This window comes from Molossus molossus, unplaced genomic scaffold (assembly GCF_014108415.1).
Source record: "Molossus molossus isolate mMolMol1 unplaced genomic scaffold, mMolMol1.p scaffold_m16_p_17, whole genome shotgun sequence".
In the NCBI taxonomy this organism is placed as follows: Eukaryota; Metazoa; Chordata; class Mammalia; order Chiroptera; family Molossidae; genus Molossus; species Molossus molossus.
This window is the reverse complement of record NW_023425352.1, coordinates 21337493-21350067: the sequence shown is the minus strand read 5'-3', so window position 1 is coordinate 21350067 and position 12575 is coordinate 21337493. Positions and strand designations below refer to the sequence as shown.

General features: G+C 44.1%; 1 protein-coding gene across 2 annotated transcripts in view; it reads left to right on the top strand.

Moving 5' to 3' along the window:
- The window catches only part of CNNM2 (cyclin and CBS domain divalent metal cation transport mediator 2), a 147256-nt gene that overhangs the window by 130995 nt on the left and 3686 nt on the right, over window positions 1-12575 (top strand). The window contains exons 5-6 of one of the 2 annotated variants that reach the window (XM_036265783.1): window positions 6832-6925; window positions 9806-9871. In XM_036265783.1, the coding sequence (XP_036121676.1) occupies window positions 6832-6925; window positions 9806-9871 (160 nt within the window). The remainder of the gene's footprint in view (window positions 1-6831; window positions 6926-9805; window positions 9872-12575) is intronic. The other variant, XM_036265784.1, reaches the window with a different exon arrangement.

Here is a 12575-nt window from a genome sequence, read left to right as displayed (position 1 = left end):
AATTGAGGTACTATGAAGGATCATCGTGTTGTAATGAAAGAAGCTGAAAATGTGTACAAAAATATACTAATTAAAAAAGAGCCGGACCGGTATGGCTGAATGGATTGAGCAACGTCCCATAGACTGAGACAGGGCACATGCCTGGGTTTCAGGCGGAATCCCCAATAGGGGGTGTGCAGGAGGCGACCGATCAGTGTTTCTCTCTCACATTGATGTTTCAGTCTCTCTCTTTCTCTCTCTAAAAAATCAATCAATAAAAACATATTAAAAAAAAAAAGATAGTGTGTGCACAGTCATTATAACTATTATAAAACATTTTTCTAATAATAGTAGATCACTGTATAATGTATACAGTCAATGTTTTATAGTGAAGGTCCTTTGGGGAGTAAAATGTCTAAATAAGCAAATAAAAATGATTGCTCTTCCATAGCATATAACCAGATTATGATTTTAGTAAATATAAAGAACAACAGGAAAATAAAAGGAATAGCTCTTTTCTTTGCTATTGTATAGTCGATAGAATAGAAAACTTTTTTTTTCTTAATTTTCTTGTTGATTTCATGCCTCAGATTTTTTGTTATTATTTAACGGCCCCATTCATACTTTCTTTTTTAAGACTTCTGACATGGACTGAAAGGGGATTTCCTTTATGGAGCAAAATCTGTTCTTTTGTGGAAGGGGCAGGTAGCATCTTAAAACTTCCACAGCCCTTGACAATATTGAATACCATTTCACTTGCTTTGGGGACAGGAATTGAAGCCTTCAGTACCAAAGATGTCCCAGTGAATAATGGATCCTTAATCTTGGTTCAAGTACAAATAACATGCCTATTTTAAAGAAAAGAATTGCCCAGCTGGTGTGGCTCACTGGTTGAGCGTCAAGAGATCGCTGGTTCGATTCCCAGTCAGGCACATGCCTGGATTGCAGGCTCAATCCCCAGCAGGGGGCAGGCAGGAGGTGGCCAATCGATGTTCTCTCTCATTGATGCTTCTATCGCTCTCTCCTCTCTTCCTCTCTCTCTAAAACCAATAAAGAAAAGAAAAAAATTACTTGGATACCCAGTCCTGACCCAGTTTTTAAAATTCTACTTAAAACTTGGTATAAGCTCCTTTTGCTTAGAACTCTTACATACAACTATAAACCAAAACAGATTTGTGGTTAATATTATGTTCTAAATGTGTAAATGGCATTTGGCTTCGGGAAAGCCCTAGCCTAGGTCCTGGTACTGAGGCTGGGGCTCTGGTCAGCAGGCTCTTCTGCATTCAGCACACCTGGGTCTCCGTGTGCCCAGTAATGGCTGGACACCCCCCGTCCCCTGCTCTGTTGGAGCTACTTTGAATATTTGTACAGTATGTTGTGCTGCTATTTGGCCTCTACTGGATGTGACTGAATTATTTACATGTTTAGTTTTCTTCTGTTCATGTCTCCTCAGCTCAGTGCTTCTCACACTTCATTGTGTGTAGGAATCACTTGGAGATATTGCTAACTGCACGCTATGACTCCGCAAAGTCTGCAGGGGAGTCTGAGATGCATCATTTCTGACAAGCTCCCAGATGAGTGGGTAGCAGGGCTTAGGTTTAGCCGTGGTGATTCAGGTGGCAGCTTCTTGGCTTGGCAGTGTAATTGTGAGTGCCAAGGCAAACCCTGGCACTGACATCTGGTGGGATCACTTGGTTAGAATATGGTCAACAAGATGGTCTGAAATATGTGTAAATTAATTTTGACCATCAAAGATTTTTTTAAAAAATTTAAACATGAAGCAAACTTGTAGAGTCTCAGGGCTATACCAGCAGGCTCCAGACGGAAGAATATTGTGAGAGAATGTTTTAGTGCCTGTTACTGAGGCCTCGAACAGACATCTTTGGGCCCTGCCTCCCCTCTTACTAGGGCAGCTGGGCAGTGCTGGTGAACACAACCTGGTGTTTGCGCCCCTGGTGTTTAATTAACCTCCTTTCAGGTCTCAGGCCCCCCTGACTACTTCGCGGTGATGATTTTAAAAATAAAATAAGCCCTGGCCGGTTTGGCTCAGCAGTTAGAGCATCAACCTGTGGACCCAAGGGTCTTGGGTTTGATTCCTGGTCAAGGGCACTGTACCTGGGTTCCCAGTTTGATCCCCACCCTGGTGGGGTCATGTGGGAGGCAACCAGTTGACATATCTCTCTCACATCTCTCTCTCTTCCTCCCTGCCTTTCCCACCCCCTTTCTCCATTCCACTCGATCTAAAAAGTAATGGAAATGAGGATTAAAAAAGAAGAAGCCCTGGCCGGTTTGGCTCAGCGGTTAGAGCGTCGGCCTGCGGTCCTGAGAGACCCGGGTTCGGTTCCCGCTAAGGGCATGTGCCTCGGTTGCAGTTTGTCCCCGGCCCTGGTCGGTTGTGCGGGTGGCAGCCACTCGATGTGTCCCTTTCACGTCGATGTTTCTCTCTCTCTCTCTGTTCCTCTCTCTCCCCACCACTCTACCTGAACAAAAAATGGAAAAATGTCCTCCGGTGAGGATAATAAATAAATAAATAAATAAATAAATAAATAAAAGAAGAAAAAGAACCCAAGAATGAGTAGGAGACCAAATAGGTGCTCAGTGGATGCGATCTAAGGACGTGCTCAGTTTCCATGAGTCCATGGCACCTGCTGATCACTTGGTCTGGTTTGCACCGACCAGGGTAGCATAGCTTTCATCCTGAGGCCAGGTACATCCAAGACTGCTGAGTACCTTGTGGATGCCTACAAGCTTTAAGGAGAGTTATCTGATACCTTCCCCCAAAGGAAGGTCAGATTCTGTGATGGTAACTTCATTCAGGAAGCCGGCTTTGCTTGGGACAGTGAGGCCTTTTCCTCCTCTGTCAATTCACCAACATGCCGCCCTAGCTCCCTTTGGGAGTTCATCTGTCCTGTCCTGATTTTCTTGGTGATAAGCTAGCATAAACTTGTGGATGGTTCAAAAGTAAAATTGATATGTAATGCCTTTCTTATATGGAAAAAGTTATCTAAGAAGGCACTTGATTGATTTTGAGCCAAGCAAACCATTTCCTGGGGAGGGGGGCTATTTTGTATACTGGTAGGTTTATTTGAAAATGGACACTTTTGGAGCCATTGACACGCATATATGAATAAAATATGTGTTTGGTGGATGTTTCTAAAACTTTTGCCTGCCAGAAAAGCTTCACTCCTGTAGAGAGGGATGTAGGTTGGGTGATTTGGGAATTGTAGAATCATAGAATGTTAGAACCGAAAGAACTTCAAGAATCCTTTCATCTATTGCAGTTTTATAAATGAAGTAAACTTGGTCTAGTGCAGTAGTTCCTAAATACTGAAACTTGACAAACTTTTCACTAGTTTGAGGCAAACTGAGAAAAATGAAGACAATTGTGATTTCTTCATAAAGTTATATGTATTCAGCTTAAAAATCTGTCAGTTATTCTGAAATTATTTTGGGGTTAAAATATCTGATCTTTTATGAAGTGATAATGATAACAGTAGACAGCTGTGTTTTTTAAAATTTATATTATGAACTAAAAAGTTGGTGACCCTCTCTCTGTCTCCACGTAGAGGACGGGGTGCATTTTTACTAGTTCTTGGAATGCAAAGCTCTGGGAACCACTGACCGGGTCTGTCTGTCTGGTAGCTTGATGGCTGTAGACTCCAGAGGAAGGCAGCTGGTACCCCCCTTCTTGGGCACCTGTGAGGAGCGGGCAGCTGAGCTAGCTGCAGTCTAGAGCTTTACATCTTCGTGCAGCTGTCCTTGTGTGACGAGCAGACTCACAGCTGCTATGATTTGGGGGGCATCCCTTGAGAGGACAGGATACACAAAAGTTCCAGAGCTGGGCTGTGTTCACACACAGAGCCTTAAAGCAATGACCCCCAAACTTTGCTGCCTGCTAGAATCACCCAGAGAGCTTTATTAAAATCCTACTGCCCAGTTTGCACCCCATACTTGTTAAACCAGGGTGCCTGGGAGAGGGAGCCAGACATCAGTTTTGAAGGTGTTTTGTTTGCTTTTTAAATCCCCAGGTATTTTCAGTGCACAGCAAGGGAATCTCTGCTGTTGAGTTTTCTAGACAGAGGCTCCAAGCATGGGAGTCACAAGTTCTTACTCAGAAACTGTCCTTCACAAGAGGTAGGCCAGGTGGTGTTATTCAGTCTCTTTGGGGGATTTACTGTTGCTCCGATGGTTCTGACAGTTGGCCACAAAAGAACTGTGAACTGACACCCATTTGCATGGACACAGAACACGAAAGGTTCTATAACTTGTGAAACACATGATCCAGGTCATTGGGCTCCATGCAGATGGAAGTCATCATGAGGCTCTATTGCCTTTCATCCTTTCCTCAATTTCCTGCACAGAAATGCAGGCTGTGAGCTGGTCCTGCAGCCACCGTCCTCTTCTTCTCCTCCTCTCTTAGGGGACCTGCCTCTTCTGAGGTCAGTCACTTTGCCCCGTGTCTCATCCTTTCCCGCCAGCCTTTGGCTTTTGCTCCCTTAGTTACCACTTCACCCTCCGCCCTTTCTTCCCTCACTGCCCTCCTGTGTGCTCTGGATCCCCTGATCCCAGATGGCCTTCAATGGAGCCCCAGCTGCCCTCTGCCATTTCTCTCCTTGTAGACCTGCTACCTGTGTGTTCTCCGACCTGTTCTCCCTTCCCCACCACCATCTGATTTCTTCAGCACCATGCTCCTGAAGGCCACCAGGGCCTCCCTCCTCCATGGCACTGACCCTCCCTTTATTGGTGAGGTTCTTCTCCGTCCTAGTTTTTGTGGTAACATACCTGTATGGTTCTACTTTTGTCTGTTTTGTCTTTTGGTCCCATATTGCTTTCTGCTTTCTCCTCCTGCCCTTGATCATGGGCTGCATGCAATCTGGTCCTTTTCTCTTTCCACTTACTTTCTCTTATCCACTCGCAGATCTCCAGCTCCAGGTCTGACCTTTCTCCTGACCTTCACTCTTCATTGCAGCCTTTTTGATGAACTCTTCAAAAGGCCTTGTTCTTAAAGGGAATTTGTCCTGTTCTCCTGGCCCCCATCACTGATGGAAACCCTTCCCAGCTTTTCCTGCTCCACTCATGGTGTCCCATTTTTTCATTCACCGAGAGCAAACTTCTGTTGTGATTATTGATTCCCCTTCTGTCTCTTACCCTTCTTTCTCCCTGATGGTCTCACCGAATTATTTCATCCCCTATCCATGCTGATCTTTTTCCAGCCCTGTGGTGCCACTCTAGTGTAAGTCTAGACTTGATCTTCCTGAAACCTGTTCCACTGTTCGAGAACCTGACCTCATTAACCTGTCATTCAAGGAGCTCATAGTGTAATCTCTCCAAACTGCTTCTCCAAACCCACCTTGCCCATCTTCCCTGTGCAAACTCAGTGAGCTGGCAGTGTGCTGCCGCCCACCTCGGACCTTCCTTCACACTGTTCCCTTCTCATGGCTCAAATTCTATTCCTCCTTAGATTTTTCTTTCCTGTATGAAATTGTCTTTACATAAGAACAAAGAGTAATTTTTTCCTCTGAATTCTTTATATTCTTATTGTCTTTTTTCTCATGTAGAACTTGACTGCTTTGTATCGCTGACTTTCATGTTATAGATGAAGTTTTCAGTTCCTTTCTTATAGCAAAAGAATTGGTTGGGGGTTGGTAAAAATAATATACCCATTGAGGTAAAAGAGAGACAGCAGATAGTTTTCTGAAGTGATTTGAGAAAGGTCTTCCATAATTGGGAATTTACTATAGAATAATAGGGAGTGATCCAAATAATAGAGTTTGCCTTAGTGGGTGACTTAGGGTAGCATCGTGGTTAAGAGCTCATTCTTTGGTTACTTGATCCCTCTGAGTCCCCCACTCTTGATTTACAAGGGGGATAACTGTGTCTGCTTCATGGAGTTGTGAGCATTAAAGGAATGAATTAGAGCACTGTGAATTGCTAGCACAGTTCCTCTTCAATGAATGGTAGCTTAGGTTTTGTTTGTCTATTATGAAGGTTGCACCATAAAGGTCACCTCTCACTGAGAGGCAGATAGAGCTGTTCTGAATTTTGGCTTGGGAATCCAGAAGTGCAACAGCCCAGAAAATGCATATTGAGCATCTCCCACGAAGGGATTATGGTGGACCCCAACACTATGGATGAGTAAGGAAGGCATAGTCATCCTGTCCCAGGGGAACTAACAAGAGTGGAGACACTGTAGACAAATTAGAAAAAGGGAAGAAAAGGGAAAACCTTAGGAGAAATTTTGTTCTGGTGGAAGGAGACTTTCTTACAGTGCTTTTCCAAGACAGTGAGGAGAAAGTTCTAGGTGTTGCAGTGCCTCTGGGGAGTCTGAACAAGGGATCGGCCTGCAGGATGTCTGCGCAGTTGGTCAGTGCACTACGCTAATGAGACGAGAGTTTGCCCCCAGGAACCAGTTTAGTCCTCTTTGTTCCATGGCTACAGACCATGGAACCTTGACCCTGACTCTGCTCCCACTCGAGCTCCTGCAGGACAGCACAGTGACCATCACGGAGCATCTTCTCAGTGTTTGCCCCACTGATGAAGTAAGAGCATTGTTTTTTCATGAAGTACTTCTGAAGAATCCACAAACTAAGGATGCTGGGATAATGTTAAGTGGACAAGAGAAAAGAAACATCACACTTTCCCCACTATCTCTGCATCCCCAGCCGAATCTAGTTTACATGTTTAAGACAAATGAACTCTCTCTTCTAAGTGGGAAGGATTATCCGAGGCTTTATTTCCTTGGGATTGCTGGGGAAGGAATTTTAACAAAACCTAAGACAGGACTAAATCTGTCTAGATTTGCAAATGGATTCATGTACTTGGACTGAAAGTGCCCCCCTTTTCTTTTCACAGGGGAAAGTGGAGGTAGAAGCTGGGAAAGAAGGGATGAAGTTTGAAGCCAGTGCTTTTTCCTACTATGGTGTAACGGCCCTCACAGCCTCTCCAGGTGAGTGCCCTCCGCCACTGAGGGCAGGGCTGTGTTTGAGGAAGTGGTGCCTTTGCCAGTCACCTTCCCCTCCCTACCTACCTGCTTGTAAGAAACCCTATTTATTTACCTCTTGGATTTTTTATTGAAGTTTATCGTGTATACAAGAAACTGCACAAATCATAAGTATATACTTTTGTGAACTGTCACAAACTAAACCACACCTACATCAGAGACAGAACATCCTCCACCACCACACACCCTTTCAGCCACTGTCACCCAAATTAACCAGTCTTGACTTCTGGGCATAGACCGGTTTTGCCTATTCTTGAACTTGATGGAGATGGACTTGTACTGGATGCATTTTATTGAGTCTGCTGCTTTCACCCAGTGCTGTCCCATCCGCCTGCATTGTCGGGGCCTTATACCCTGTTTCCTCTCATTGCTGTAGTGTTCTGTGGGCGGCTGCACAATGGTGCCCTTATTCTTCTCATTGCTAGTGGACATTAAAGTAGTTTTAGTTCGGGGCTGCTGTGGATTGTGTGGCTGTGGACATTCTTGTACCTGTCTTTTGGTGAACGTGTATGCATTTCTGTTGGGTCTATATCTAGAAGTGGATTGTTGGGTCACAGGTTATGAGGGTATCTTCAGCTTGCGTAGCCACAGCCCAACAGTTTGCTGAAGTGGCTGGACAGTAGCAGCTCACACTCATATCTGTACCAAGAGGGTTCCCGGTGCTCTGCACCCACCACTTGGTATTGTTGAGTCATTTAAATGTTAACTCTTCTGGAGGTTTTTAAATTTGTATTTTCCTGAAGATGAATGAGGTTGTTAATATATATTTATTGCCTATATCCAGCTCTTCTTATCTAGAGAGCTGGCCACTTGTCAGCCAGAGAGGGGTGGCTGTGCCTTGGGGCATTAACTAAGTGCGCCAAACACAAGGCGCCAGCAAGCGGTGTCTGTCCTAGTAGGAACATGGACACAGACCTGGCTCACGTCTGGGATGGGCTAGAGTGGTCCCTCTCAGCATTGCTTGCTTGGGGGTGGGGGTGGTGTGTGTATGTGTCTGTCCTTTCTACCTTATGCAGGCTAGAACAGGGCAGGCAGGTATTGCCACCTTGTGGTCAAAATGTCAAATGACATGCTGTGCTAGGAAACAACTTTTGCAAACCTCAAATTTAAAAATAGCCCATCCTAAAAAACCCTGTCACTTTTGAAAACCAGTCTCAAAAGGGGACAGATGCCTCCAGACAAGTCTGTTTCTGTGATGTTGGTCCTCACCTGTGCCACACGATGTCTCAGGCACCAAGAGTTACAGTTAGAAAGCCAGGGAAACATCAAGAATTCTCTACATTTCCAAACCTCCCCTGCCCCAGCTGCATCTTCTCACTCTCCCTGGGCAGGTTTTGGAGTCACACAGGCCAGTGTTCCCATTGTCAACTGCTGATCAACATCCAGTGTGAACATAAATAACCCTGTCTAACCCCACTTAGTCAGTCGGTATCTGCTGTAAACTCAGAGGTGACCTTCTCTTTTCACTGCTTGTAAAGAGACGGAGGTTCTTCACTAGGCCGAGAAGATAGCCTCAGTGCCATCATACATGACTGCCTGACTTTGAGAAAGGCTCTTGGCTTCCTCATTATTAAAAGGATGTAAGATTACCTCCTATGATTGTTGAAAGAATATAATGTGATGATACTCACACATGCTTTGTAACCTTTAAAACACAAGAGGATATGTTGGTGTAACAGGTGTTGAGAATGCGACTATTTTTGGCAACCAGCCTCAAATCAGCCCAGGTGAGCAGAATCAAATTTATAAAGTGGGTTTGAAAAGAAAGCTGGAGGAGTAAATTGTACATTTTTATTGATTACTGGTTCTTGAAGCTCATGCTGGCCCAGTTCATACTGAACTGTGGATTCATGTAGGGTAAGTCCCATTCAGAAAAGGAGTAGAAGAGCAGGCCTTCTGCACAGAAAACTGGTGGGGCTGTCGACCCAGTTTGGAAACATCAGAAAGGAAGGGAATTTCATTCATAGCATCTTATTACAAAGGCCAGTATTTTACTTGACTTTACAATTTGGATTTAGGATTTTGTATGTTCATTGAGAGATGCAATTGGTACAGTAAAAATAATATTTCTAATAATTTTGGTTGCCTAGAAAAATCCTACAGTAATCTGTTATCAAGATCTGCCCAGTTATATGTCAGGTACACCTCAATTAAAAAAACAACAACAAACCCACACAGAAAATAAAATTCCTGCCCAGCAGAGCAATGTTGACTGGGCTTTTCAATTAGATGGCTGTAGCTCCCTGTCTGAGTAAGCAGTGATGAGGATAACTTTATTCTGTCTTTCCCAGGAAATCTGTGTGTGACCTACTTTATTTACTTGTCTCTAACACTTTGAAATTTCAAAGTATTCCAGAGCAATTCAAAGCATCAAGTCCAAATTACAACAAGACTTATTAAGGATGTAAGTGAATTGAATAACGAATTGTTCGCCCCTGATAGAGATGCTATAGGCTGTGCTGGGTGTGAGTGTCAGGGTATTGGCATAGGCAGCTTGGGTCATGCTCTTGAGCTCCCCTTTTGTGCAGCTCATTGTGATTTATATCCTTAAGAAGAGCATGTTTTGAGCTATAACTCAATTGGGTATTAATGGCTTAAGAGAATTCTAGATTAGTAAGGAAGCATGTAAATAGGATTTCAGCCTCCCCATGTTCCTCTTCCTGGAAAGCTGTGCGTGCGTGTGTGTGTTTATATCATGTCATATAGGCTTTTCCATTTCTGGAATTAGTGGCTCATATTGGTAGGATCCACACCTGTCCCCTGATTATAGAGATCTCCTTTCTTGCCTTTTGATATGGTCTCACCCTGTTTTTCTCCATTTTTCAGTTCCTTTGTCCCTGTCTCGTACCTTTGTTGTCAGCAGAACAGAGTTGTTAGCAGCAGGTTCTCCAGGTAATTCTGCATGTTTCCTTTTCATAATTCTTCTGATTGCCTCCCTGGACTTCCACGAAAGCCATCTTTCTTCTATAAGCTCTGGTGCTCACATTTCTGTGCCTTAATAGGGAGCTATCCAGGAACATCTGAGCCCACAACAGGTTCAGAAAGGGTTTAGGATACTGGGAGGGAATGTTGAGATATGAACGGTGATGAAACACAGAAAGGGAGAAGGATTCAGACCTGGAGGTCAGTGTTCCCTGCTTGTCCCACCCATGGATTTTCAGGGTAGTAAAAGCAGCTGTTTTTGGTTCTTTCTGTGACCTCAGCAAAGTCAGGGTGTGTGGAGACAGGTCCTAAGGACCTCAAAACCCGGGGATGCTTCCACAGAACACATACAGCCAAAAGCCTGAGGAACTATGAACTTTTTTCGCTAAACTTGCGCATTGCTGTCTTTGGTGCTTTCAGAATCCATGTGAATGGGGCGGTGCATTTATTTCTGCCTCCACAGAACATAGACAACCAAAAGCCTGAGGGACTATGAACTTTTTTTGCTAAACTTGCGCATTGCTGTCTTTGGTGCTTCCAGCATCCATGTGAATGGGACGGTGCATGTATTTCTGCCTCCATCAGGCAGGTGGCCCCACTGCTCCTGTCTCTCTTTGTTTTGAAATGAGTACTGTGCACATTCCTAACCAGCTGCTGGTGATTGCCCTGCAGGAGAGTTGCTTGTGCCCGACTAACATGTCCAGCTGCTAAAAACAAAGGCAAAGGTTTGATCTTTCCTTAGTTAAAATTGCTGGACTTTCCTATTCAATAGTACAACTTTTCTGTATTTATTTTGTTTCATACAGCTTAGATTTTTAAAAACCTGACTGATGAAATTTGTGTTTCATAAGCCACTTTCAACAAAACTCTAAAATGCTGATATTTGGTAAAGGAGGCAGTACTTGTCTCAGAAACTAATGTTCCCTCAAATCTTTGCTCTGAAGCGTTTGAGGTATTTGGGGGTAAGGTGATATTCATAAGGCTATTTGAATCAAACCAGTTGGCAGACAATACATGCACACATATGTATATGCACATAAGTATGTATTTATGCATATGTATATATGATTTTTTTCTCCCCATTTTATTTTCTGGCATCTGCCACCTATTAAAAATATCACAGAAGCGTCCTGGCTGGTGTGGCTCAGCAGTTAAGAGTGTCAGCCCTCGTACCAAAGGGTCATGGCTTTGATTCCCAGTCAGGGGCACATACCAGGGTTGCAGGTTCAGTCCCGATCAGGTCACATGTGGGAGGCAACCAATCTATGTGTCTCTCTCACATCGATGTTTCTCTCTCTCTTCCTTCATCTCCCCCTGTCTCCTTCCCTGCCTCCCTTCTACTCTCTCTAAAAATCAATGGAAAAAAATATCCTTGGATGAGGATTAAAAAAAAACTCACAGAGCTTAAGTAGAGTGACTTTTGGATGAAACTCACAGAAATATCATTTGTCTTTTATATCTCCCATAACCCTTAAGAGAATTCTCAGCTCTGCCCACTCCATCTGACCAGTAGCAGGTCCAGGTCTCGGGGATGCTGGCAGAACCATAACGTGGCTCCTAGAAATGGGCTGGACTGGACAGTGGTTTCCAGCCTATTCCATAGATGCCTGGGGTTTTAAGAGAGAGGCTGGGAACGTTTCTTTATTGTGTCTGTCTAGCTTACTAGCAAAAAGAGGATTCCTAGGTAGGATGAATTTAAAAAGCCAGGACAAAAAGCAGAAAAAAAAAAAATTCTGAAAAGGCATAAAGAGGAATTAAAATTGAAAGTCGTTTTCATAATTGTCTAAAATTTTGGCTCATTAATTTGGCAACGTGACCTGAACTAAGGGGAGGCCACGTAGTCTTGATTCCCCTTCCAGTGAATATACGTAGTACTCACTGCAGGCTGAGGGAAGCCCATGCCGGCTGCCTGTCCAAGGGCCCTGGACACGGGCTCTGCTGTCCGGACTGGGGCTGTGAGGCCAGGCACTGGGCTCCTGGCAAAGGAGAGGGCCCACCTCACAGAACAGGCAGTGGGTTGAGGGGCCCTGACTTCGAAATGTGTTGGAAGACCAGAGAAAATGCCCTGCAGTCCTCAGGAGAACAGAACAGGAGACTCAGAAGTACTGCCTCAGGCCTCAGACATCTATCTACCTGCCTACACACAAGGTCTGATCAATAAAGTGCCCTTTAAATGTTTCATTTTTGTAACCTTTAAATTGTAACACTCAGAAGTAAACACCATTTTGAAGGTATCTGTAGAAATGGCATGTGATTGGGAGCTACTGCTCAGGGAGACACTGGAATCTCTCCTTTCAAAGATCCGTGGGGTCTCTTAGCACATGTAGGAAAGGCCTGACATGAGGTAGGCACATGGTGGAGAGGTCTGGGAGGAAGTGAACAGGAAAGAATGGGCTGTTTCCCAGGCTTATTTTTCAGGTGTTTAATGGATGTCAGATGCTACGCTAAGCTCTATACATTATCTCATTTCGAATCTTCATCAGACCACAGGAGGTGGATACTGGTATTATCCACCTTTTACAGGCAAGGAAGCTGTAAATTCAGGACATCTGATGGAAGTTCTGTTCTGCTAAACAGGAAACATCTGATAAATTGTTGATTTGTGTTATTCTCGTAGAGGATAAGTGGAAACAGCAAGAGGAATTGCTACTTTGAATTTAATTTTGACCTAAAA